Source organism: Tachypleus tridentatus, chromosome 10 (genome assembly GCF_004210375.1).
Source record: "Tachypleus tridentatus isolate NWPU-2018 chromosome 10, ASM421037v1, whole genome shotgun sequence".
Taxonomy (NCBI): domain Eukaryota; kingdom Metazoa; phylum Arthropoda; class Merostomata; order Xiphosura; family Limulidae; genus Tachypleus; species Tachypleus tridentatus.
In genome coordinates, this window is record NC_134834.1 from 160270199 (window position 1) to 160294733 (window position 24535).

General features: G+C 33.8%; 1 protein-coding gene and 1 pseudogene across 5 annotated transcripts in view; one reads left to right on the forward strand and one right to left on the reverse strand.

Moving 5' to 3' along the window:
- The window catches only part of v (Tryptophan 2,3-dioxygenase vermilion), a 57483-nt gene extending 39959 nt beyond the window's left edge, over positions 1–17524 (reverse strand). For 2 of the 4 annotated variants that reach the window (XM_076464900.1, XM_076464897.1), the window contains exon 1: positions 364–433. In XM_076464900.1, the coding sequence (XP_076321015.1) occupies positions 364–413 (50 nt within the window). In that variant the 5' untranslated portion in view covers positions 414–433. Of the gene's footprint in view, positions 1–363; positions 434–7795; positions 7815–17033 lie in introns of those variants that run through there. The other 2 variants (XM_076464898.1, XM_076464899.1) reach the window with 2 other exon arrangements.
- Positions 17525–20687: 3163 nt separating this feature from the next.
- Positions 20688–24535, forward strand: part of LOC143230773 (transmembrane protein 272-like) — a 36465-nt pseudogene continuing 32617 nt past the window's right edge. The window contains exons 1-2 of the transcript XR_013016624.1: positions 20688–20887; positions 24212–24262. The product of XR_013016624.1 is annotated as a transmembrane protein 272-like (transcript). The remainder of the gene's footprint in view (positions 20888–24211; positions 24263–24535) is intronic.

The window sequence follows — 24535 nt, forward strand, 5'->3', positions numbered from 1 at the left end:
ACTCGTGCATTTAGTTCATGGCATTTTTTAGATTTAGATACAAATTTAAAAGAGAAGTTTCTTTGTCCTTATTTTTCTTTTATCTTGACTTTTACTTAGTTATTCTCTTTACGAATTAAAAGATTATCTTGGATTTTTTTTCATTTCTAAGATATTCATTTACTTAAAAATCACTTAACTCTTCAGTTCTCAGCATTTATTTTCATCTTATAGAAGGAGTAGGATTACCGACTGATTTTCGTATAAAGCTACAAAAAGCATAGCAGACTAGACAGAAGGCAGCTAGCCAACAACATCCACTGCCATCTCTTGGGATATTACAATCTTACCAAACAGTGCATGATAATTGACCGTCAGTCTTACCTCACACTTCCTGTAAATCTTCTGATTCTCTGTATGGGAACGCTAACCATTAAATCGCACTGAGTCTTATCGTGCGTTTAAAAAAGTGATTCAGCTATTTTTTATCAGTTGTAGTTGTTTTGTTTTTGTCTGATCAGTATGATTATGCAATTGGTACTTATCTTGTTAATCGTAGATTAAAAGTAAAACAAATATTAAAAAATAAACTCTGTAATTATATTGAACCAGATTGTTTCTGTTTTGAATAACATTTGTTGTGGTTCAAATAACGTTCTGCTAAGAGTATTGAGTAAATTATAAATGTAAAAACAGCTTGTATGGATAGAGAAAGCACTACGTAGAGGGGCGAACAACGTTTCGACCTTCTTCTCTACCCACACTAGCCGTGTTTACATTTTCTCTAGAAGTAGGTTTGCTCGTCATCACGGAAAGTATTGAGTAATTTAGTCCCAATAATATTGTTGTTTGGTTCTGTTATTTCCTGTTGTATAAAAGAACGTGTACAAGAGCATTTACAACGACAAATCATATAAAATGGCATTTCGTATCCTAAATAACATTTCGACTTTTTTTTCTCGTTGTTCCTTCCTATAAAAAATAAGACTTTTTGGGACTGGCTCTTAAAGTTGTTTATACCTTCTAAAATGTGCAATAATTAAATTTTAAAAACTAGATAGAGTGTGATACTATCGTTAAGTTATGAATTTTATCAAGATCATTTTCGAAACACCAGAGAGCCCCATTGGGTCATTGGTTAGCTTATGAATTACAAAGTTAAAATTCCGGGTTCGATTTGCCGCCGTTAACACATCAGATAACTTGAAATAAAAAAATACTAATGTAGCTATAATCCTATCTCATTGACATCATGGTATAAAGAAACAATTAAATTACAAAAACAATCTGAAACGTTTTTAAATATTATACTATAATTGAACTCTTGCTTATATGATACTGAAGAAACCTTTTTACTATGCGATGCGCAATCCCCAACTTCGCAAAATTTTTATCCTCTGTGCATATAGATTTGCAATTAGGGACCAAGATTTTCTCGTTTCGCCTCCGTTTTCATCAGGATAAATTTTATTTTTCTCCCTTCTCAGAGTACATATATGACGTTATGAATAAGTTACACGTGGATCTAATGCACTGGCTCCACCTATATAAATATAATAATACTGTCTGTTGTATGTCCGTGTAAATACTTCGCAGGGTGTAGATGGATCTTCATCAAAATTGGTATAGAGGTTCACTAGATCCATGAAGGAAAATACAAATTATCAATTTTGCATTTTGCGGTTTTTATGAATATTTTTGTGGGGTATTATTACCATTACTTTGCCTCTGTTGATGGATCTTCACCAAACTTGGCATGGTTTGTTGGGTTCATGAGAAGATAACTCAAATTTACTGTTTCACAATTTGTGATCTGTTTTTATGGACATTTTAGTTTGTTTTTTTACTTATATATAAAGGAAACAACTTTTCATGTCATAATATGACCTTTCATAAATCATGAAGTTGCATAACTTCCGGGTACCCCAGCTAGTTTAATATAAATATAAAATCTATAATTGGTTATTTGATGAAGATGTACACATAAAAAAAATCAATTAATGTTTCGTAGTTTTGCAACATGAGGGAAATAATTTGTTATTTCAATTATCCGAGTTATTTTACAGATTTTCTGCTTAAGAAATATATAACTTTCTCATTAAATTATTCAAGAAGAATCTTAAAAGATTTGTCTAAATCATCTGAAGTTAGACTGAAATGATAAAAAAAGATACATCTGGGCAAGGTTAAACGTTTGAGAAACCACAGATGACGTTGCAAAATTGTTTACAATAATGAGCTGCAATGTAGCTAATGTGATAGGCAACGGGCTACTGTAGACTGTATTTTCGATTTAAAAGAAAACAAACTCGAAATCTTTTGATGGATTTCTCAATTCTCAGTAAATTACTGTCACCTCATAAACATGTTTTGAATTTACTATCTTGGCAAGTTGCCAAAAAATAATAAACTGAAAATTGATTAAAAGGGAGGTTATAATTAAGGAAAACATTATAATTAAACTAAAAATTGGACTTAATGTCGAGTAAAGTGATAACATGAGTCACCATTAACTTGGACAGAGGATTTCGCGTCTTAATGGCTTATGGCATTTTATTTTCAACTGCAAATGAATTTTGAACAAAAAGTTTGTTTGTAATTAAGCACAAAGTTACACAATGGACTATGTGTGCACTGTCCACCACGGGTATCGAAACCGGATTCTAGTATTGTAAGTCCCTAGACTCAACAATTAAAGTTTTAGAAAAAAATTTATATAGACGAAAGTGACTCCTTTTTTAAATAAAATAATTTTGTCCACTTACTTGGGTACAAAAAAAACGTGACAGGGACTACGTTTTTAAACTGCTGTGCTTAAGGATATTAATATCCCCCACTCGCGATGAATTGTTTGCTGAGTTCGTGGACTTGATAATCTTTTAAAGATTGATCATACGTTTCACTATGATAGGTATGTGTTTGTGATTTCTTATAACAAAACCACTTAGAACTATCTTCTGTGGCCACCGAGGGGAATCGACGCCTGGTTTTAGTGCTGTAAGTACGTAGACTTACCGTCCCAGCGGAGGGACATGGCAAATATGAAGAATTAAAAAAATGTCTGGAGGATCCGGAGACAGAGAGAAGATCAAGGCTGATGACGTGATTAAAGAGAAGAGAAGAAGTATCACGACAAACATACAACAAACATCCAGTGTTCAGAGTCACCTAGTGACTAGAATATGCAAATCCAATTCTAAGACTGGGCTCGTTAAATTTAAGTCACAAAGAATTTAATGTGATGGGAAAGGAAGTGACTCGAGAAAACTCATTTACATAGGGCAGACATCGAATCATTCTAACTGTCAGCTAAAATAATAAAGAACAACTAATCTTTATGTATGGTACGTGAATGTGTTTATATTACTCTGGATGCTAAATACATGTTCTATGGGGAAATTGTTTTGTGTGAGACGCTTTGTGTAGAACCGTTGTTAAAGAAGTTCTTGTTTCTGCATTTCTATAATAATTAAAAGCTGGAGACATCAACCTTTTATTGATTAATTGTACGTTGCATGTTTTGTGTAAATAAGTAGTTGGGGTAAATTTTAATAACTACTACCAAAAGAAAAGCGCCCCCTCCCTCAGTGGTATAGAAACAAGCATGTCTGCGGACTTACAAAGCTGGAAACCGGGTTTCCCTACCGGTGGTGGACAGAACACAGTTAGCTCTATTTTTAGTTTTGTTCTTGACCACAAGCAAACAAACTAAACCAAAATCCATGATAGGGACTTAGTTTTAAAGGCGTATGTGTGTGTTTTCTTATAGCAAAGCCACATTAGGTATCTGCTGCGCCCACCGATGGGAACCAAACCAATAATTTTAACGTTGTAAATCCGTAGTCTTACCGCTGTCCCAACTTTTTAACTCGAGCTAATTTAAGACCAATTTATATCAAACATAATTTTGTTAAAACTTTTCCGTGAGTTAGCCAGCGAGCTTACTAACCTGTGTATGCAGTTCCTAAGGCGAAATATTAGATCAAGGTTAGGCACATCCTGTTCAAACAGGTGTGAAAATACAAAGATCTATAGTAGAATTTTGAAAAATGGACATAAATACACCTCAAGAAGTATTTGCTGATGACAACAAAACTTCACAATGACAATGAATGATATGTTGTGACCATCAAACAAATTGAATCCCAATTTTAGAATTATAAGCTTCGATATTACCACTGAGCCACCGAGTAACCTAAATAAAGAAGTGTTCAGCATCTTGATCATGAAATGCTACTAGTCGGAAAATAAATTATTTTCTACCTATCTATAAAAAAGGATCAAAAGGATGGATTGTTACAAAACTTTTTTTTAAATATTCTAACTATATATCTATTAACTCACTAGCAAATTTCAGAAGAGCAGTTGGAAGTATAGTCTCCAATGTCATAAATTATTTCGTTCTCTTTAATAGATCGCGGTTCCGGTTCACTATAAAAATACATTTTCAGAACTGCCCGCTTAACAGTGATTTAGGTTTCGTTTGTTTGAATTTCGCGCAAAGATATGCGAGGGCTATCTGCAATAGTCGTCCCTAATTTAGCAGTGTAAGACTAGAGGGAAGGTAGTTAGTTATTACCACCCACCGCAGACTTTCGGGTTACTCTTTTACCAACGAATAATGGAACTGGTCGTAACGTTATAACGCCAACACGGCTGAAAGAACGAGCATGCTTGGTTTGAGAGGGATCTGAACCTGTGACTCTCGGATTACGAGTCGAGCGCCTGGCCATGCCAAACCGGTGATTCAGGTATTGGCTGGAGAAAACATATAAGCATGTAATACTAAAATGTAAGTAATTATTTCTTCACTTTGATCAATATTAAATTCAATACACCATTCATCCCTACTGCTATGTTACTTATTCTTATCTAGAAACCTCTCCCACCCAAGTATACCTATTATTTATTCTTACCTAGATACCTCTCCCACCCAGGTATATCTATTATTTATTCAATATCACATGTACATAATATCTGCCACATGACGTTTTCATTTACTCTTGAAAGTGTGATTCAATAGAAAATTCAGTCAAAATTTCAATGGCCGACACTGTGCAGCGTAAACGTGGCCGATGCAAACTCGCCAGTTGGTTATATAGAATCCGGTTTTTATTTATCGTCACTTCTAGAATACAAAATGTGGCACTGACTGGTTTCAAAGTTACATATTTAATTTCTAGAAAGATAAGGAATGTATATTCAAACAATAACTGGCACCTTTTAATACCTTAATTTTCTACCTTCCACTCATTTCGACAGTACACACAATCCTGATCAAGCAGCAAGACCTACAGCAAAAATTCCTACAGTACCACGCCATGCGTGCACTCTAGAAAGGTTCCCCTCGGGCACAGCTTTAAGTCTTTGGATTTACAACGCTAAAATCATGGGTTCGGTTCCTCTCAGTGGGCACAGCAGATAGCGTGATACAGCTTTGGTATAAGACAAACACAAACTCGCTTCAAAAGGCTATTTGAGCTCTGAATTAACACCTTTTTTTTAAAATTCTTTGGTTAGAATTAACATAATACACAAAAACTCTACATAGAGCACATTGCATTATTATGTAACTTGACAAGAATCTCGTCAAATTTAACAAATTAATATTATATTCTTCTACACCTTTTCTTAATCATACACAGAAAATTCATGTGAAGAAAAATTTAAGTCACTTATGTAAAAAAAATCGAAATTTTAAATTATTCATTCCAACAGTCATTCCTTGAACTGGTAACCACACCCACTTTTCAAACAGTTATCTATGTTGGCTTCTTATTGAAATGCGAAACTCGGGGGAAAGATACCTCAAATAAACTGCTGTATCCTGCTTTTTCTATCATATTACGTTTCCTTCGAAAGCATTAGCAGCGTGTGAAAGTGAGAAAACCCTAGGTTTTCAGTCAAGCTATGAATTACCGTAGGATGTTATACGAGTAGATTTATTACGCCTGTGAGTATATTGTTCGGCTTCCTAGTTTATCTCTTTTTTACACTTCGTCTAAAACACTGAAATAGTAGAAAGACAGTTCCTAGCCTTGTAGGGTTTCTTGGGGTTTATTGACCTTCTTGTCGATAGGATTACAACACCAAAGCGTGTAAGCCGCCAGCACAGTAAGGAAACAAATTTTCACCTTTCATGCTTGCTTCTAACAAAAAAAAAAAAAAAAGATATATTTATGGTGTGTGTGAGGAATGGGGTTAAGTAGTGTTATTTCAACAGCTCATAAATAAACCTGACTAACTCATTCCTCAAACCTTGTCAATAAATCAAACAGATCGGTCAGCAGTGAAGCATATGCGAAGTCCAATGAATGCATACAAACAAGAAACATGTATTAAGGGTTTAAAAAACAACGTTTTTTTTTGGTATGATGAAGGGTAAAAATATTATTTAATTACACAATTACTGCAACATAATTACCATTATTAGAGCTCATATCTGCAGTGTTAGCTTAGAATATAATCTTGTCGCGTAACCAAACAATGAATGATTTTTACAAATTTTATAGAAGAGTGGACTTAAAAGTTTGGTGTAAACAACCTCATTTGAGTAATATACTAGAAATTATTTAATGTATGTGTGTGTGTGTGTTCTTTTTCTCCTGCAAACAATACGGAAAATACGTAAGTAGACAACTGATTAAACAATACAAAGAAAAATGTAAGCAGACTGTTAACACAGAATACAAATTGTAAATAGACTATTGACCAAACAACACAAAGTGAGGTGTAACCAGACCATTGACAGACAAAATACGAAAATAAGTGTGAATAGGCTCTTGACCAAGCAATACGAAGTGAAGTGTAACCAGACTATTGACAGACAAAATACGAAAATAAGTGTGAATAGGCTATTGACCAAACAATACAAAGTGAAGTGTAACCACACTATTGACAGACAAAATACGAAAATAAGTGTGAATAGGCTATTGACCAAACAATACAAAGTGAAGTGTAACCACACTATTGACAGACAAAATACGAAAATAAGTGTGAATAGGCTATTGACCAAACAATACGAAGTGAAGTGTAACCACACTATTGAGAGACATAATATAAAAAGAAGTATGAATAGACTATTGACTAACAAAACGAGGAAAATGTAAGCAGACAAATGACTAACAAACAATAAGAAGAAAAATACCAACTGACTGTTGGTGAGCAGTATGAAAAGAAGTGCAGAGCAGAGAGATTACTGATAGAAATACGAAGAGATACGTAAACAGATTGTTCACCAAACAATACGAAGAGACGTATAAACAAATTGTTGACACACAATACGAAAAACAGTGTAAGTACACTTTCAACATTGCAAAACATGTAGTACAGTCCAAAAGATGTATGTAAATAGTGTATCATAGTTAATATAAGTTTATAATAGTTTATTAGCTCAAATTATCATTGGGTTATTATTACTTTTTGGGTATGATTTAAAAACTAAAATTATGGATATACACACCATTAGGTACCTTATAATCTTGAAACTTGTATATATTTAGGACGTGGACAAAAAGTGGCCCCCTCGAAAATGTTAATTTCATATATCTTTTGTTAGATAACAGAAAAAAAAACATGTAAAACTATTTGTTTTTAGAACGCACTTGACGAGATCTGTTCGAACATGATCTAAAATCGCCATTTTATCACTAGCTTTCATAAATACCGAATTTTTCATTATTTTAGTTACATTTTCTCTTAAAAAGTGTTGTGCACATGCGTAGTTTTTAAATCTTATTTCAGTTAGTCTACAAATTGATCAAACAAATATTTTTACAATAATCGAACACAAAAAAGAACTCAAAATAACACAAACCAGTTTCACAAGTTAATATCTTGTCGGCATTCCCTTGGGTTTCAGTACTGCTTCATATCTACGTGGCATGTTTTCAATGAATTTGTGCAGATATTCCAAAGTGATTGACTGCCAACCTTCTTTGAGTGCTTCAAAATGTTCAACTTCCGTGTTTGACTTCCAATCTTTCGTTAATCGGTTTAACTGAGCCCATAAATTTTCAATCCGATTGATATCAGGTGATTGACCTCACCATTCCGTATCACGAATTCTCTTATTTCTAAGATATCTTGTTAACAACTCCACAAGTGTAGAGAAACTTGTTTGATCATTTTGTAGGCTAATTGGAATAACACGATCTAAGAAACAGCAGCAGGTGCACAACACGTTTTACGAGAAAATGTAACTAATATCATGAAAAATTCGGGTATTTACGAAAACCAGTGTTAAAATTAGGATTTGAGATCCCATTTGAACAAATCTCATCGAGTGCGCTCTAAAAACATGCATTTTTACATATGTTTCTACTATCTAATAAAAAAATATAACCAATTAATAACATTTTCAAGGTGAGGCCTATTTTTTGTCCAACATCAGTACATATAGCTACATCTGCAGGAAATGCGTTTCTTTCTGTTCTTCTCCCAGTCTTGCGCAACAGACTGACAGTTCATATACAAATATTTAATGTCAACAGCTAAATTTTGTTTGACTTGTAAGAGAGAAATGTTGTTGATGCCACAATTAACAGCTTTAGCAGTATTTAGGCCCGGCATGGCCAAGCGTGTTAAGGCGTGCGACTCGTAATCTGAGGGTCGCGGGTTCGCATCCCCATCGCGCCAAACATGCTCGCCCTTTCAGCCGTGGGGGCGTTATAATGTGACGGTCAATCCCACTATTCGTTGGTAAAAGAGTAGCCCAAGAGTTGGCGGTGGATGGTGATGACTATCTGCCTTCCCTCTAGTCTTACACTGCTAAATTAGGGACGGCTAGCGCAGATTGCCCTCGAGTAGCTTTGTACGAAATTCAAAAAACAAACTTACCAATATTTAACGTTGTTAAAGTATTTTATGTTCAAAGTGAAGTGAAATGCAAATGTAAACGTTACGGTGCGACTTAGAATAGATATTAGCATAATATCCCACAGGTAGCAAACAGACTGTATGTGAGTTTGTTGTATTTGTCATCATTTTACAAAAAGTTAAACATTAGCAGTGCTTTTCACGTACAGTTAACCATCAGCGACTCCCCATACCTTTTACTGTTTTATTTTTAATGGTTATTAATAGTAATGAATTTGATTATCTTTGTCATTATTATTGTTACCTCTGGCACAGATTGTTCCTAAGTTATCAATAAATAAACTCCATTGGTATTTCAAATAACAAATGTAAAACTAATTTTTGTTCCTTTTAAATGACACTGTAAAAACAACAGCATGAAACAGTTCCAACTCCACGATAAGTACCCTATGCATAGAAACTTTTCTGTGTACTTAACCAGGAGGTAATAACACTTGTAATAATATATTACTAATATCTAGTTTTATATTTCAAAACTAAAAGATCAAGAGTCATAATAGCTCTCCAGTGAGTCAGCAAAGGCTTTAAAGACTTACAGCGTTAAAACCGGGTTCGGTTTCTCTCGACGAACAGAACACAGGTAGTTAGTTCATCGTTTAGATTTGCACCAAAACAGAGCACGCAGATATCGTGTCACGATACAACAATGTCCTGTTTCGTCAGGGATAATCAAATAGACCTTTTACCTTAGCTTTCACATGCGCTAGAGCGCTCGACTCGTAATCTGAGGGTCGCAGCTTCAAATCCCCGTCGCACCAAAAATGCTTGTCATTTCAGCCGTGGGGTCGTTATCATGTTGATAAAAAATATCCCAAGAGTTGGCAGTGAGTGGTAATGACTAGTTACCTTCCCTCTAGTCTTACACTGCTAAATTAGGGACAACTAGCACAGAAATCCTTCACGTGGCTTTGCGCGAAATTCAAAAAACAAAGAGATTGACGTATACTATGAAAGTTTCGTGGCAGATGTTAACATCTAAGATATGCATGCTAGATGATCAGATATTTATTTTCGTGTAGAACGTAATACAAAAAAAAAAAAAAAGGCGTAAGGCACGAGCGCAAGGCTAAAAGATATATTGTTCATTTGGGGCATTATGGGATACATTTTAAGATGATCCTTTGTAGTTTTAAGAATTTTATGGGGTGAGTAGCTCTCACATAGGTAAGCGTCAAACTCTGGGAAACTTGGATCATTGAATAAATTAATTCTGATGTAATAGGTCTGTAGCCGTGGTTTTAAGTCGACGTTTTCCAAACCCGCAATTAGCAACAGAATGGGTGGGCGGTCTCCAAATAAGTTGCAAAGATACAATATGTATATATATATGTGTGTGTGTGTGTGTGATTATTTTACAAAAGCAAGATACCCACATAAATTCCAGGTAAGTTATGTTGACTGTTTTGATATATTTTCAATACCTGATGTTATAAATTATATAATATAGAGGCACGAGATGAAGACCGCTAATGAAAGAGGTCATGACAAGCAACAAAACCCTACTTGCGAAAAGTATCATATCCAGCATCCTGAAATATTTTTGGTATAGAACTGAAACGCTGATGTAACTTGATAACTTAAAACCATGATGCGTTTCCATCTTGAGAATGACAAATTCCTTACCTTGTGAAATAAGTTGGAACCAACAGTAGTTTTGAAAAGAAACGTTTGCTGAAACTTGCTTCTAAATACACACGACTGTAACTATACAGAAAAAAGTTTTACTTGATTTCAAAGTATTTCGGTTGATGGTTTCTTAGTAGATAAATAACAGTTTTTATTATTACAAAATGAAGCACCCAACCAGAGGTATAAGGACTGAATGCAGAACTTGAACTAATAAATTAAACTAATAATTTGCATTCATATGCATAATTTATTCTACATTTAACCTACTTTATTTCACACCTACTTTACTCAACATTCAAGTACTTTGTTATTTTTACTAATCCCTCTCTAAAACCTCGACGTTTATTGATACTTTTAGTATTTCTTGATAAACCTCATAAGTTCTTCCTTCTGTCTGGGCTCAAACAAATATTTCTTGTTGATCCTACTATTGAACACCCAACACAGAACTGGCCATGTGAAATCAAGGGGTTTTCAGGTGTACCGCCCTTCCACATAAAGAGTCTGGCCTTGTACATTAATTGCTATTTTTCCTAAGTCAAATTCGATTTTTTAACATTTTAAAGGGAAGAACACTAAATTTTCCAAGAAAAACTCAAAAAGGTATTTCAATAAAAACCTAAAAATTTAGGAATAAAAATTAGCCCAAGACTATGGATTCATTAACTAAACAAACATAGTTTACTGTAGCCGTGGCTCTGACTGAGAAGGGCGAACAATAAGTACCAAACGACAAGTCTCTTGGTCCGATGTGTCATCCTACCACGTTTGTTTGAGATTGGTCCAAAACATATGAAGTAGTTCGCGAACAAACAAACAGACAGATAGACAAATATTTTTTACAATTACAGATTTCTATTTCTCTTTTAAATTAAATATTAATTGATATTTACCGTTAAAGGCACTTGTTTGGCTGAAGGGTTTTTATAACACAGCAAAACAGCAATCGTCGCGAGCTTTCTTCAGTTCTTATCTTAATGCTTAACTATCGTCATCAAATTAAATTGTCTATATGATTTTAGAGGTATTTACTGTCACCCGGCCCTTTGTACGTGAGTTTACACGTAAACTATCACAACTGTTCGAATACACTTTGCAATTAGTATCGTGTGTTTGTCCCATGATGCAGTTTTACCATAATTTATACAAAGTTATTTAAAATTTTGTAGAAAGCAAATGTTTATAATAATACAAAAGCTAGTGTTGATCCTTCCCACGATATATAAGCGATTCGATAAACGTACTTATAGTAGCAAATATAATACGATTTATATTACATCTCTTAATACTGTAGTCGTACAATGAAAAACAAGTTTGTTTTATACGCAGAAGTTTATGAAAAAGAGTTCAAAGTTCAGAAACTGAGATTATTAACTGCCAACTATGTAGTGACCTTTATCATATAATTAAGCTGAATGCTAAAGGAAAACTGGTCACAAAAACACGCAAAATACAAGGACACATACTTTGCTATCTCAAATGTCTGAGCATATACGATTACCAATTTGAACACGGATAACATAGGTTTAAACGCAAATAGAAAGCGGTAGAGGCAAGGTTTATTCGACCGAAAGAAGAGAAGGAATGTGTGCCACAGGCGCATCCAGTATGACTTGGGTCCAAGGCTCGCCTTAGGGCCCTGGAAGCTCTTAATTTCAGGATTATGTTCTAAGCATTCTTCTGCTTTAGTATTATTACTATTGCAGATTAAAAAGTGGGGCCCCTTCCCCGCTTCCTACGCCATTGGAATGTATGTTGAGCAAAAACATGGGCGAAGAAACAATGTGATGATAGGCTCTGAAAAAAGGTATAACGTATAGAAAATTGGTAGAAAATATTTTATTATATCAGTTTCATGAGCAAAAACTGTTAAGTACGAGCTACAATAAGTAAAAGAAATGTAATCATTATGGGTGATACCAAGTATTCTATTAGGCCTATCTGCCTTTAGATCCAAAAGTTCTTCGCCAAGGAATCTTATTTCAAGATAATTTGGAAAATCTGGTTTGCTTTGTTTTGAATTTCGCGCAAAACTACACAAGGACTATCTGCGTTAGTCGTCCATAGTTTAGCAGTGTAAGACTAGAAAGAAGGCAGCTAGTCATCACTACCCACCACCAACTAGTCTGGAAAAGAAAATGATATCCACAGAAGATACAATAATGGTAAACGCAGAACGGTGCAATATGAAGAATTTTCTACATCCCTCGATGTTTAAAGATGTGCTTGTACATCAATATATGTAAGTATTTTTAATTCTTTGTTTGCAAATTTGAGGTATAAACGTATTCAGAAAATTCCGACAAACAACACAACGTCCAGATACATTAACAATGGAACTATCACGCGACATTATGTGTTAGTTGTCCAAATTTTGGGAAAACAGAAAATATAGAGTAAACCAGGAGAGCACCTACTCAGAGTATTTTGCTTTACAGGCAACACCCGCAATTCGTGGACAATGTGGCACTTTAGACGTTTCCCACATCCTCAATATAGCTACAAATATACAACAACAGTTGAACAGAATATTCAAACACTGTCAAAAATATAGGATAAAAATAAATACTGCACGCCAAACCAGCCAGTGCTCTCCAACTGCTGCATCTCCAAAATTTCTAGAATTGACCAATAATTCCAAACTAACGTAGATCAAATATATGGATGAAACTAGAAAGCTCTTAGTAGAGAACATAATTCTGCTACTCAGCATTGATCATAATCAGCTATCAAAAAATACGAAAATATGTCCTTATGTCCATCGTTATCAACAGATACAGACCATTTTTAGGCAATGAGAAATAATATTCCACACAGTTTCGTCAAAATCCAATCATTTTTTACCGAATTGCAGAACAAATATAGTGTGAAAATCCGTTAACAAAATATCCTTATAAAGCCTAACTTCTTTGAGAAATAGATCATTACCACAAACATGAAGGAAATAGTCCTAAGTCTCTAAAACACCTGTTACAAGTATTAGAACAAGCCAGTTACAGCTAGCACGTAACCATATCGTTAGAGCAAATTATTGTAAGTGTATTAAAAGGGACTTTATGTGTACAATACACTTCTAGTGGACTTAACTTGTGAAAAATGTGTGGTTATCAATGAAACTGTTTGCAAATGTGCAGGACTTTTGCAGAAACCCAACGTAAGTGAATATGATAACAAAAAGTCAGAAAGAATATTCGGCTGTAATTGCGTGTACAATTACTGACCCTCCTGCATTAATAATTTTCTCAAATGTTAAACAAAAAAGTGAAGTGAAAATTAATCAACTGTTCAAGAGGGGGAAGGCCATTGTTGTACCTTACTCTCTGAGACATGGGTGTTCATGAGGGTGACAATTTATTTACTGCCTTGACTTTTAATCAGAATTGACGTGAACACCGTTGACTAGCTGCCTTTTTTATAGTCACCTTAAAACTTTTTTTTTAGCTTTGCACAAAACAATCTCCAAAACGAAAATATTTTGTCAATTAGAAGCTTGCATGATATCAGAAAAACACATAGGTTAAAGAAATCTAAATATAAAACAATAAAAAAACCTGTAACCCAAACTCTTTCGAAAGGTTGACCTTTCTTCTTCAGGGGCAATCTGGGAATGCTTAAGTACACATATGATCACTTATTTTTGCTTAATGGACACCCAATCCTTTCAAAATCTATCAGGGAGGAAAAAATACAAGATGATTCTCAGTTTGTCCCCGAAGATGAAAGGTCTTCTTTTCGAAAATGCTCAGGTTACAGGGTTTTTATTGTTTTGTCTCAGAAGTTGTGGTTTCACGTGAGTGCTCTGAAAGTTTTTATCTATTTATGTTGTCAATCTCAGGCCACTCTTCACTAATCACAAGTCAAACTTAAAACCCTACTTGAAAACTTAAACCCCACAACAGATTTTGTGTTTTTTATAGTAAAGCCACATCGGGCGATCTGCTGAGCCCACCGAGGGGAATCGAACCCCTGATTTTAGCGTTGTAAGTCCGAAGATATACCACTGTACTAGCGGGGTGCAATAAGACTAGAGGGAAGGCAACTAGTCATCACCACCCACCGCCAATTCTTGGGCTACTCTTTTAGAAACGAATAGTGGGATTGACCGTATTAGTATAACGCCCCCACGGCTGAAAAGGGGAGCATGTTTGGTGCGACGGGGATGCGAACCCGCGACCATCAGATTAATCAACCTGGCCATGTTGGGCTCCCCACAACAAATACCAATACCATACTACTTTTTTTTTTAATGTAGTCCTATTACTAAGCTGAAATTCTTAATAATTCTGTGGTTGTGTTTCCTGTGTATAATTCACGTATTATCCTATAATTAAACATGCATTCAACGATAGGTGTTGTCACATAACAAAAGCAGCATGAAGACACGGTTAGGTATATAGAATTTTTTTATAGCCTTTGCCTAGGGTGAATTAAACAAAAGGCAAAGGAAGTGGCCTTGTTGTCAAAGCACTTCACAGTGATTATACCCTCTTTTGTGTGTTTATTTCTTTTTATGTTTCCTTCTTAGTTATATTTTTAAGTATGAAACTGTAATACTTTAAAATCGTTTAATTTGATGATAAGTTTTTTATGTACTAAAGTCAACAAAGAAATGTGGAAAATGCTCTGACCACGGAAATTAAGTTATCTTTGGCCCCGCTGTGGTCATAATCCGGTCCTAGTGTTTACCAGTGCTACACAAATAGACTAACTTTTTTAGCGACTTAGGTCTATTAAGAGTATTCGAAACTTTAAATTGCAGGTCACTTACCAAACTTAACCCTGATTTTACCACCGTTTTTGTAAAATATTCCAAAAAAGTGTTTTCAGAAGTAAAAACTGTTTGTTGTGTAATTTTTGAATACTTTGTGGTTCCTGTTTCAATAGCAATAATTTGTCTTCGTTTAAATTGAGATGAAAAGCAAGTTTATCTCAATCTATTGTTTTGTTGTTTTAAACAAATAATTGCCCCCTAGTGGCTCAGCGGTATGTCTGCGGACTTACAACACTAAAAACCGGGTTTCGATACCCGTGGTAGGCAGAGCACAGATAGCCCATTGTGTAGCTTTGTGCTTAATTCAAAACAACAACAAATAATAACTATAAAGCTTGGGACACTACTTACACCTATATGGTTATTGATAAACCAGTTATTTGTCAATGCTCACCCAGGTAGCGGGGTGCCGTCGCTAATTTCAAAACAGTGACCACAAGGAGGCTTCTAACCGGTTCGAAGGAATTTGCTGCTATGTTTTCATATATATAATTCGATACAGATATTAGTTAATGATTAATTTCCCTTTTAATTTATTTGGTTATTTATTATTATTACGTTACATCGTTTTACGCCATGTTTCAAATGTAAATAAGAGGAAATTACACGTTTAATTTAAATAAGTGGAAATCAATATTATAGATTTTTGGTATTATAACAACAGAGGAAATAAATTTGGTAAATAATTGAACAAAATGAACATATTACTCCAGATTGTCTGTTGCCTTATCAAAATAACTTGAAATTAAACAGAATATTTATTAATAATTTAAAAAGAACAAAAGCTTAGCAATAAATTTGAGTGCTTATAATGCTAAAAATATAGTTTTGATACCTGTAGAAGACACAGCACATATAACAACCCACCATGTAGCTTTGCGCTCAAAAACATTAAAAACCGAGTTTCGGTCCTCTATGGTGGACAGAGAGCAAACAGCCTATCATAATTTTATTTATGAAAAAATGCACTTGAAAAGGAAAACACATAAGTAAGCTTTTCTTACGTACTTTAATCAGATACTATCAAAAACGATATAATACAAACCCTTCGTCTCCCAGTGTCTCAGCGGTAAGTCTGATGGCTTCTAACGCTATAAACCAGCTCTCGATACCCGTGATAGGCAGTGCAGAAATAGCCTATTGCGCAGCTTTGCGCTTAAAGACAAATAAACCATAGAAAACTCTTAACTAATAATACAGCTTGCACTATGCTTTAGTAAATAATGAACGAACATTTGCATCTTTTAATTTTTCAATCAAACATAGCATAATACAAACACATAACAGGCCCGGCATGGCCAGATGGTTAAGGCACTTGATTCGTAATCTGTAGGTTGCGGGTTCGAATCTCCGTCACACCAAATATGTTCGCACTTTGAGCCGTAGAAACGTTATAATGTGACGATCACTCCCATTATTCATTGGAAAAGAGTAGCCCAAGAGTTGGCGGAAAGTCATCGATGATGATTAGCTGCCTTCCCTCTTGTCTTACACTTTAAAATTAGGACGGCTACAGCAGATAGCCTTTGTGTAGCTTTGCACGAAATTCAAAAATAAACAAACAAACATTCTCGTGTCCTCTTCAATTTCACATTGCTAGGTGTGTATGTTATCCGAGGTAACAACCGCAGACAACAAATACATTCACTTTTTATAACCATTACATAAAGGATAATTCTAAATATTTAATTTACTTTTGAATTATTTTAAAAACCAAATTAAATGCTTTGATTATACATACGCAATTTTTTATCTTTTTATATATCAAATAACTTACGAATTTTGTGTATCGAGCGCTTCCATTCTTGCCAGATATTTTTATCAAAAATAAGTGAAATCTTGCGTTTCTCTTTCCGGTTTCAATGGAATACCTTACAAAACGCGATATTTTTACTAACACTGTTTCTCTTCCTATTAGGGCCGCGTTTGTGAAAAATCTTCGAGTAGTACTATCTTCAGATGTTTAGCCACGACTGGTCTAGTTTGATTAGATATTAACCAATGGGCCACGTCTTTCAAGGTTGAGCGTCGCTATTACTTGTCAGTCTTGTTCCTTCAAGTCCCCTCTTCCCCATTTCCGTGGTGTTTGCAAACTTGTTAAACCTCTCACTTTTAAGTAAAGAATTTCATAAGATAAGACTTTGGATAAAATTCAGTTCATGTTTTCTTCTGTAGCCTAAAATGTTTCGTTGAGACATAGGGTATAATAATGATTTCTTTTCCGAACTATGACTCAATAATACCATTTTCTTTACACCATTCACGAATTCTGTAAAGTGTTAAACTCTGTTACTTGCCAATTATAGAATGAAATATAGACACAGCGATGATCTTTGTCGATAAGGCTGAACTTAGAACCAAAAACACCAAATCGGCGTTTATAAATAGTATAGTTAAAGATATAAAGTATTTCACGAAGAAAAGAAAACGCTTTTTTATCAGACAGTTATTTTGCATGCATAAACATTTAGGTTTCTGAATTAACATAACCTAACACTCTCTTGTCGTTAACTTATTCAGATATTGCAACATATCTCTACCAATTATTTTCTTCCTCAGTGATTCACCTATGGTGAACAGAGCACAAATAGCCCATTATGAAACTTTGCGCTTAAGAACAGTCAAACTCTAAGAATGGAATACGATGAATAAAAGATGATCGATGAACTAAATTGACAACAGTTTACTCCTTTGAGGAACACATTCCATTTTACAGTTTCTGCCTGATGCAAAAATACCATGTTAAATTCCAAGCAATATGCAATGTATCACGTAAGTATAAAATCAAGATAGAATTCTCAATAGCCGTAGAAGTTGAAATTATCCTTAGGCAGGATTAGAGTAAATTAATCTATGAGACCTTGAGCGTGGTCAATTACATCAATCGAAATGGTTTGGCCTTATAAGTCCAAAAGTGTAATTAGATCTCAAATCAGGCAACAAGCTAAACGTTTGTACTTGAAAAAACAAAAGACGAACAAAAACTCAGAACCATTCTGAATATTTTAAAGTGAAGCCCAATACGTTAAAACGCTCTCCGGTGGCTTAGCGGTGTATCTGCATATTTACAACGCAATAAACCGAGCTACAATATTCAAGGTGGGCAGAGCAGAAATAACTTATTGTATAGCTTTGCGCTCAACTACAAACCCTTATTAAAAACAAATAAAATATTTCCAACATTTTCCATCAAAAATTGTATTACAGGCGAATTTTTTTTCTAAGATTAGAACATTTAACGAATGGTATATTGTAATTTCAAGTTAACCGATATCCAACAATATAAAAGGATCAACGCAAAACCGAACTTTTGACTACGCATTGGATCACTGTGTTATAGTTCTATAAATGGTTGCAAACAGAATAATATACCAAGCATTGCGGTAATAAATTATTGGTCTAACGCCTTGCTGAACAAGCTAATAATAACAGTTTTTTTACTTTCATAATATCTTTATGCCCACCAGTGGCTCAGCGGTATGTCTGCGGACTTACAACATTAAAAACCTGGTTTCGATACCCGTGGTGGGCAGATCACAGATAGCCCATTGCGTAGCTTTGTGCTTAATTCAAAACAAAACATAATATCTTTACAACTTTGTTTACTAACGTAAAAAGTCAGGTGCATTTCAAATCTCAACGATACTAATCAGCGTTGAAACTTCCATGGCGTTACGGTTAGTTCAATTCTAACTGTTAGCTTTTCCAAGGTGAACAAAAGAAAAAAAGTCAATATAATTGTAATTAATCCTGACAAAATCTATGATTTGACTGTAAGTGCTTGGAATGAGTATTTCGTTGTCTAATTGTACATTTATTTGACTACCTTACCTACTGGCTAACACGTTACCAATACACATTCTACCATCCATCTCAGAAAATAAAATAGTTTTTCATTAAAAGTGCTTTTTGCTTCAAAAAATTATAAGAAAAAAATCCAAATAAATGAGACTCTAAGCTTATTAATAAAATTTTGATGTCACGTTTTACCAAATTGCTCATCATAAACATTTTACTTAATATCGTGCAATTAAAATACTTCAACATGACAAATAACTTTAAAACCTAAGGTTTAGCTTCGTCTTGCGCGTTACATGTTCCTAGTTTAGATTTGATCAATAAATAAATTAGAAGATTCCATAATCACCTTAGTAGCCAAGAGAAAAATCGTTTACTAACCAACTTCTTTTCTACATGTATTAGTTACCATTATCCAGAACTAGAGAAGGTCGCTAAATTCAAAAAGAGGCAAGTATCATAAAATAACTTTGATAGTTGGAACCAAAAAATACAAAACATAAGACAAAAAGATTAATTAAGGTAAAAATGTGAAACAAGAAATGGTAAAACTTGGTCATTAAACTGCTTCCTTTCACTCTAAATTTTCCCTTATTTCCACAATATCTTGGATCCCACGTTATCAAAATAAACCTAAACTGAGTGTAAAGATTGTCCTATGGAGCATTTCTCAGAACCTTATATGTTTTGTCTGGTTCGCTTACCTATTTATTCCATACATACATACTAGTTTCGCTTTCGATTCTTATTTTAAGATTCTGAAAGTGAAAGCACAGAATAATGTATAATAGTATACCAACCACATTATCTCTGTTATATTCAATGACGATATTATCACTCGTCCATTACCAGGGATCATCACACAGGTTAATATACGACAAGCATGATAATGGATGAGACGCTATTTACATTACAAAATTACAAGGACAACAACTATTACAGTGTGAACTTGATAGTAATAAGGAAAGTTAACTTTGGACATGAACACTGATTAAAGGAAAAGAAACAGTCGCTCTGGGTGGACTTATATGTTTTAAGCAGATATGATGCACATAAGTTTATTGATTTTTTTTACTTAAGTTTATATATTCATTAGATTCCATCAAGGAACATAGGGTCGCAATCGCTTGCGGATTCTTCAACAGGTATTTAAGTGAGTAGGCTGTTAGTCCACTGCACCGAGCCGTCCCTAATTTAGTAGTGTAAGACTAGAGGGAAGACAGCTAGTCATCACCACCCACCGCCAACTCTTGGGCTACTCTTTTACCAACGAATAATGGGATTGACCGTAAGATTATAACGCCCCCACGGCTGGGAGGGCGAGCATGTTTGGCGCGACGCGGGCGCGAACCCGCAACCCTCGGACTACGAGTCGCTCGTCTTACGCGCTTGGCCATGCCAGGCCTTATATATTCATTACTCAAATATATTTATTGCTACAAATTGCTTTTCAAATAATGTTTAATGCATTGTTGTTTTTAAGTAGTATACAATAAGATATGCATATCATTCTTTCTATGTGCTTGTTTTCCTGATAATGAAACTGCATTTGTCCATTCCTAGTATCAAAACCTAAATTTAAGCGTTATAATCTCTAAGACTTAGCACTAAGTAACGAGGAAATTTTTATACTCACACATCAGGTTTTTAAGCTCATTTTGACGATTAGTTCCTTGAAAGTGTAGACTCTTCTCACCTTATATATATTTGGTCAATTTTACTGGTTGCTTGAAAATGAAATTTCTACACCCATTTAATATTATTTATTTCAAAGGCAGTATATAAAAGTAGAGGACCAGTTACAATACTCTCATTGAAAAGATGGCAACTACGGTAGGCGGAGAGGTTTATATAATCTACTAACAAGTTAGAGATAAGATAAAATTATGTATTTCACGTTAGATATAGGGATTTTATTAATGAGAAATGCAAAATCATATTTTTTTATGTATATTGTGAAATTAAAATAATACATTCAACAGAATGATCAAAGTTTTTATTTCATGTACACATTAATTTCGGTTAATAATTAATTTTGTGCGTTGATGTTACTCAATAAGTCAATTTAATTTTAAGTTTAAAGTTTTATTCTCGACAGGATAATGCTATTATAGTATTAATAATAATTTATTCTAAAACTTAGTAATACTGATAGTAATAGTGTTCAGTTGCAATGTAGCTATAAATTAGTGGAATTAGAGTTTGTTTCTCTTGTAAGTATTTTGCTGTATAACCGTAAGTTATAATAATTGTATTCCATGTCGTGGTTAAACTTAAAGCAATAAACTACACAGAATATCTTATTTTAGTACAGAATTTTAAATAAAAATTATGAAGTATAGTTTTAAACAAATAAAGATTCAAGAAGTGCAAATATTACAGAAACTCAGCAACTATTATAGTAACCAGTAGCAATATAACAAAACAAATTTAAAAACATCATATCGCATTCCTATTGGTACTATAATTTGTGTCTATAAAACAAAGGTATTGAATTTTGGTTATAAATAAAAGAGTGTATTAATATGAAGTATTATTAATATTGGAATGGCACAAATTTGCATCTACAGCCTGGCTTGGCCAGATAGTTAGGGCACTCGATTCTTAATCTGGGGGCCATGAATTTGAATCCCCATAACTCTAAACATGATCATCCTTTCAGCTGTGGAGGCATTATAATGTTATGTTCAATCCCACTGTTCATTGGTAAAAGAGTAGTCTGTGAGTTAGCAGTAGGTGGTGATGACTAGTTGCCCTCCCTCTAGTCTTTTACTGCTAAATTAGGGATGGCTAGTGCAGATAGCCTTCATGTAGCTTTGTGCAAAATTCAAAACAAACAAACAATACACCCAGTATAATTATTATTGTATCTGTGAAGATGACCAGTGTAACTACAACTTGCAAGAGACACTAGGTTTGGTGTATTTTGCAGTAATGTAATCTCATCAGAAATATCCTTTCATAAGTTTATTAGTATCACCTGGAAAACAATACTAAAGTTTATATTAAGTCTTTCAAAGCTGAAATCTGTTACTGCTGGTATTTAAGTTTGCTCTTTCTTTTGTCAAATAGTCTCTTCTGAATATTTCTTGTACCATAGAAAACAAGTCTAAATATTAAGACTTTTCTTGAAAATCGAAATAAAAGTATATCTCAAGTAACATCTATGCATTTTTTTTTCTTTTCCAACAAGTTTATGGCTGTAATTCTTATGACTTAAGGGAAATGAAAGGTTTCTTTCAAATAAAAGAAGAAAATGAGTAATTATCATTGGAAATGACAGAATATAGGATGTTTTAGTAGCCTTCTGTAGAACAAAATGAAAAATTTAATTTATTAAATTTTTTGTAAGTCTTGTTTGGATTGTTAATATTAATGGGAATACAGTATATACAAGCAAATAGAGACAGGATTATTATTATTATAAGAGACTGTGTGAATTTCTCTTGTATTTTATCTCTGTAGAGAGAGAAAAATCTTGAGGTGACAGTTTAGATTGGGCAAAGAGAATGAGTATATCTGAAGTTTGACATGTTTTATTTATCTATTTCGGAGGGTTCTACTAGGCTATCGAGAAGATAAACCTGTTTTCCGGGAGACACAGGTTTTTAGTTTCTGCAGCAGTAGATCTTGTGTGAGAAAAAACTAAAAGGCCATCCCAGATAGTGAGGGAATGGATCTGATTTACTTGATATTTCAGAAAGCCTTTGATAAGGTGCTGCATAAAGAATTAAAATAAATACTTCTCTTGGAGAAGAGAACAATATCAAATGGATTGAAGGTTGACTGGGCTGGAGGAGCAAAAATTATTAATAGGGTTAAGGCTAGTTAAAGTAATGTTACAAGTGATGTAGTTCATATGTTTGTGCTGAGATCATTGCTCTTCCTCATTCTCATTAATAACATTCATAGGCAGGTATAGTCAGAAATTAATTAATTAACTCATGATATTAAAATTCTACCTTCAATTTGTCTGTCTGGAATATGTATATAATGGTTTCCAGAGACACTTGGATTTGGATGGTCAATTGGACATATATTTGGTGGGTGGTATGTGTTATAAGTGTGAGACTAATCATGTAGGTTACATACTCATCAGTTTTTTTAAGTAGTATTCTGTTGAAAGTGATAAAACAAACAAAATTATTTGTTATATGGTCTAAAAAGATCATAGTGTTGAGATTTCTGAAGCTTCTTCATTGTGAAGGGCAGATCTAAGTAGATTATTTAAAATAATTAAGAAAATTGATAAGACTAATGCATTAGATGTTTTCTTGCTGAACTCTGAAGATAGCATGGCAATAGGTCATAAAATTAAAACTTGAAAAGATCAGACACATCTCTGGCTGAGACAATTTTATTTTTCTAATAAGATAGTATTTTTGAAGACAGTAGAATGAAAGGAAAAACAAACTAAGCTCCACTTAAGATAGTTTTATTTTTCTAACAAGATAATTATCATATGGAATAAATTGCTTTCAGCAAGAGTGAAAACCAGTACTTTACAAGAACGTTAGTCTTTGCTTTATTAAGAATGGATATGTGGAGATAATCTTGTAAGACCAAATCTCTTATGTGTTACCTTATAATCTACTGAACCAAAATGCACCTCTTTTAGTGAAAATCATGACTAGTGAAAAAATTCTAAGTATATAATGTGCCCATTGTGGTGCTTAAAAGGTTAACTTGCTTATTAGGGAGTGTGTGAAAAACATCGTTTTGAAGTTTTGTGAAAAGATGTAATATTTAATGACTACAGTTTACGTAGTTGAGTTGGATATTCATCTTTAGTTTTTACATAGAATAGTTTGTTTACAGCTTCTATTACAGAACTTAAAATGTATAAATAAAGGGTATTATAATAATAGCTTGAATTTTGTTTAAATAATAGTTTCTTTAAAAGAATTGTTTCAGTATATCACATATATTTAACTTAATATTCCACTATGAACGTGAATTGATAGCATAAAAATGTGCTGAACAACTGTTATTTGTTTAGAATGTCTGCTTCATATTCTTAGGTTATTGCAGAGGCCTTTATTTTGTATGCAATAAATTTTGAGTTGTAAGTTTCAGCAGTGATGGTTTTAAACAGCTATGCTCTTTTTGAACTGTCAGTGTGATATATCAAATATTTCATGACTTTTTAATGTTCAGGATTCTAGCCTGCACTTTCAAGATGAAGAAAAAAACAGAACAGCTATAATGGTAGGTAAATCCATGTCAAAATGTACCTGAATATTATTGTAAACATCAGGAATCTTGTGCCTTTCATTTCTCATCCATCAAAATATTGATGATAAAAAGAAATTGTTATATAAAGCAATTTAAAAAATGCAGTGCACCATTGCAAATGTTATATAATTATATACATTTAAGCTACATCTGATAATTAAAATGTTCTATTCTGGGAGAAGTTATTACACAGCTCAGCTACACTCTTTCAAATTGACAGTACGGTGTGAATGCATCTCTGTTGTT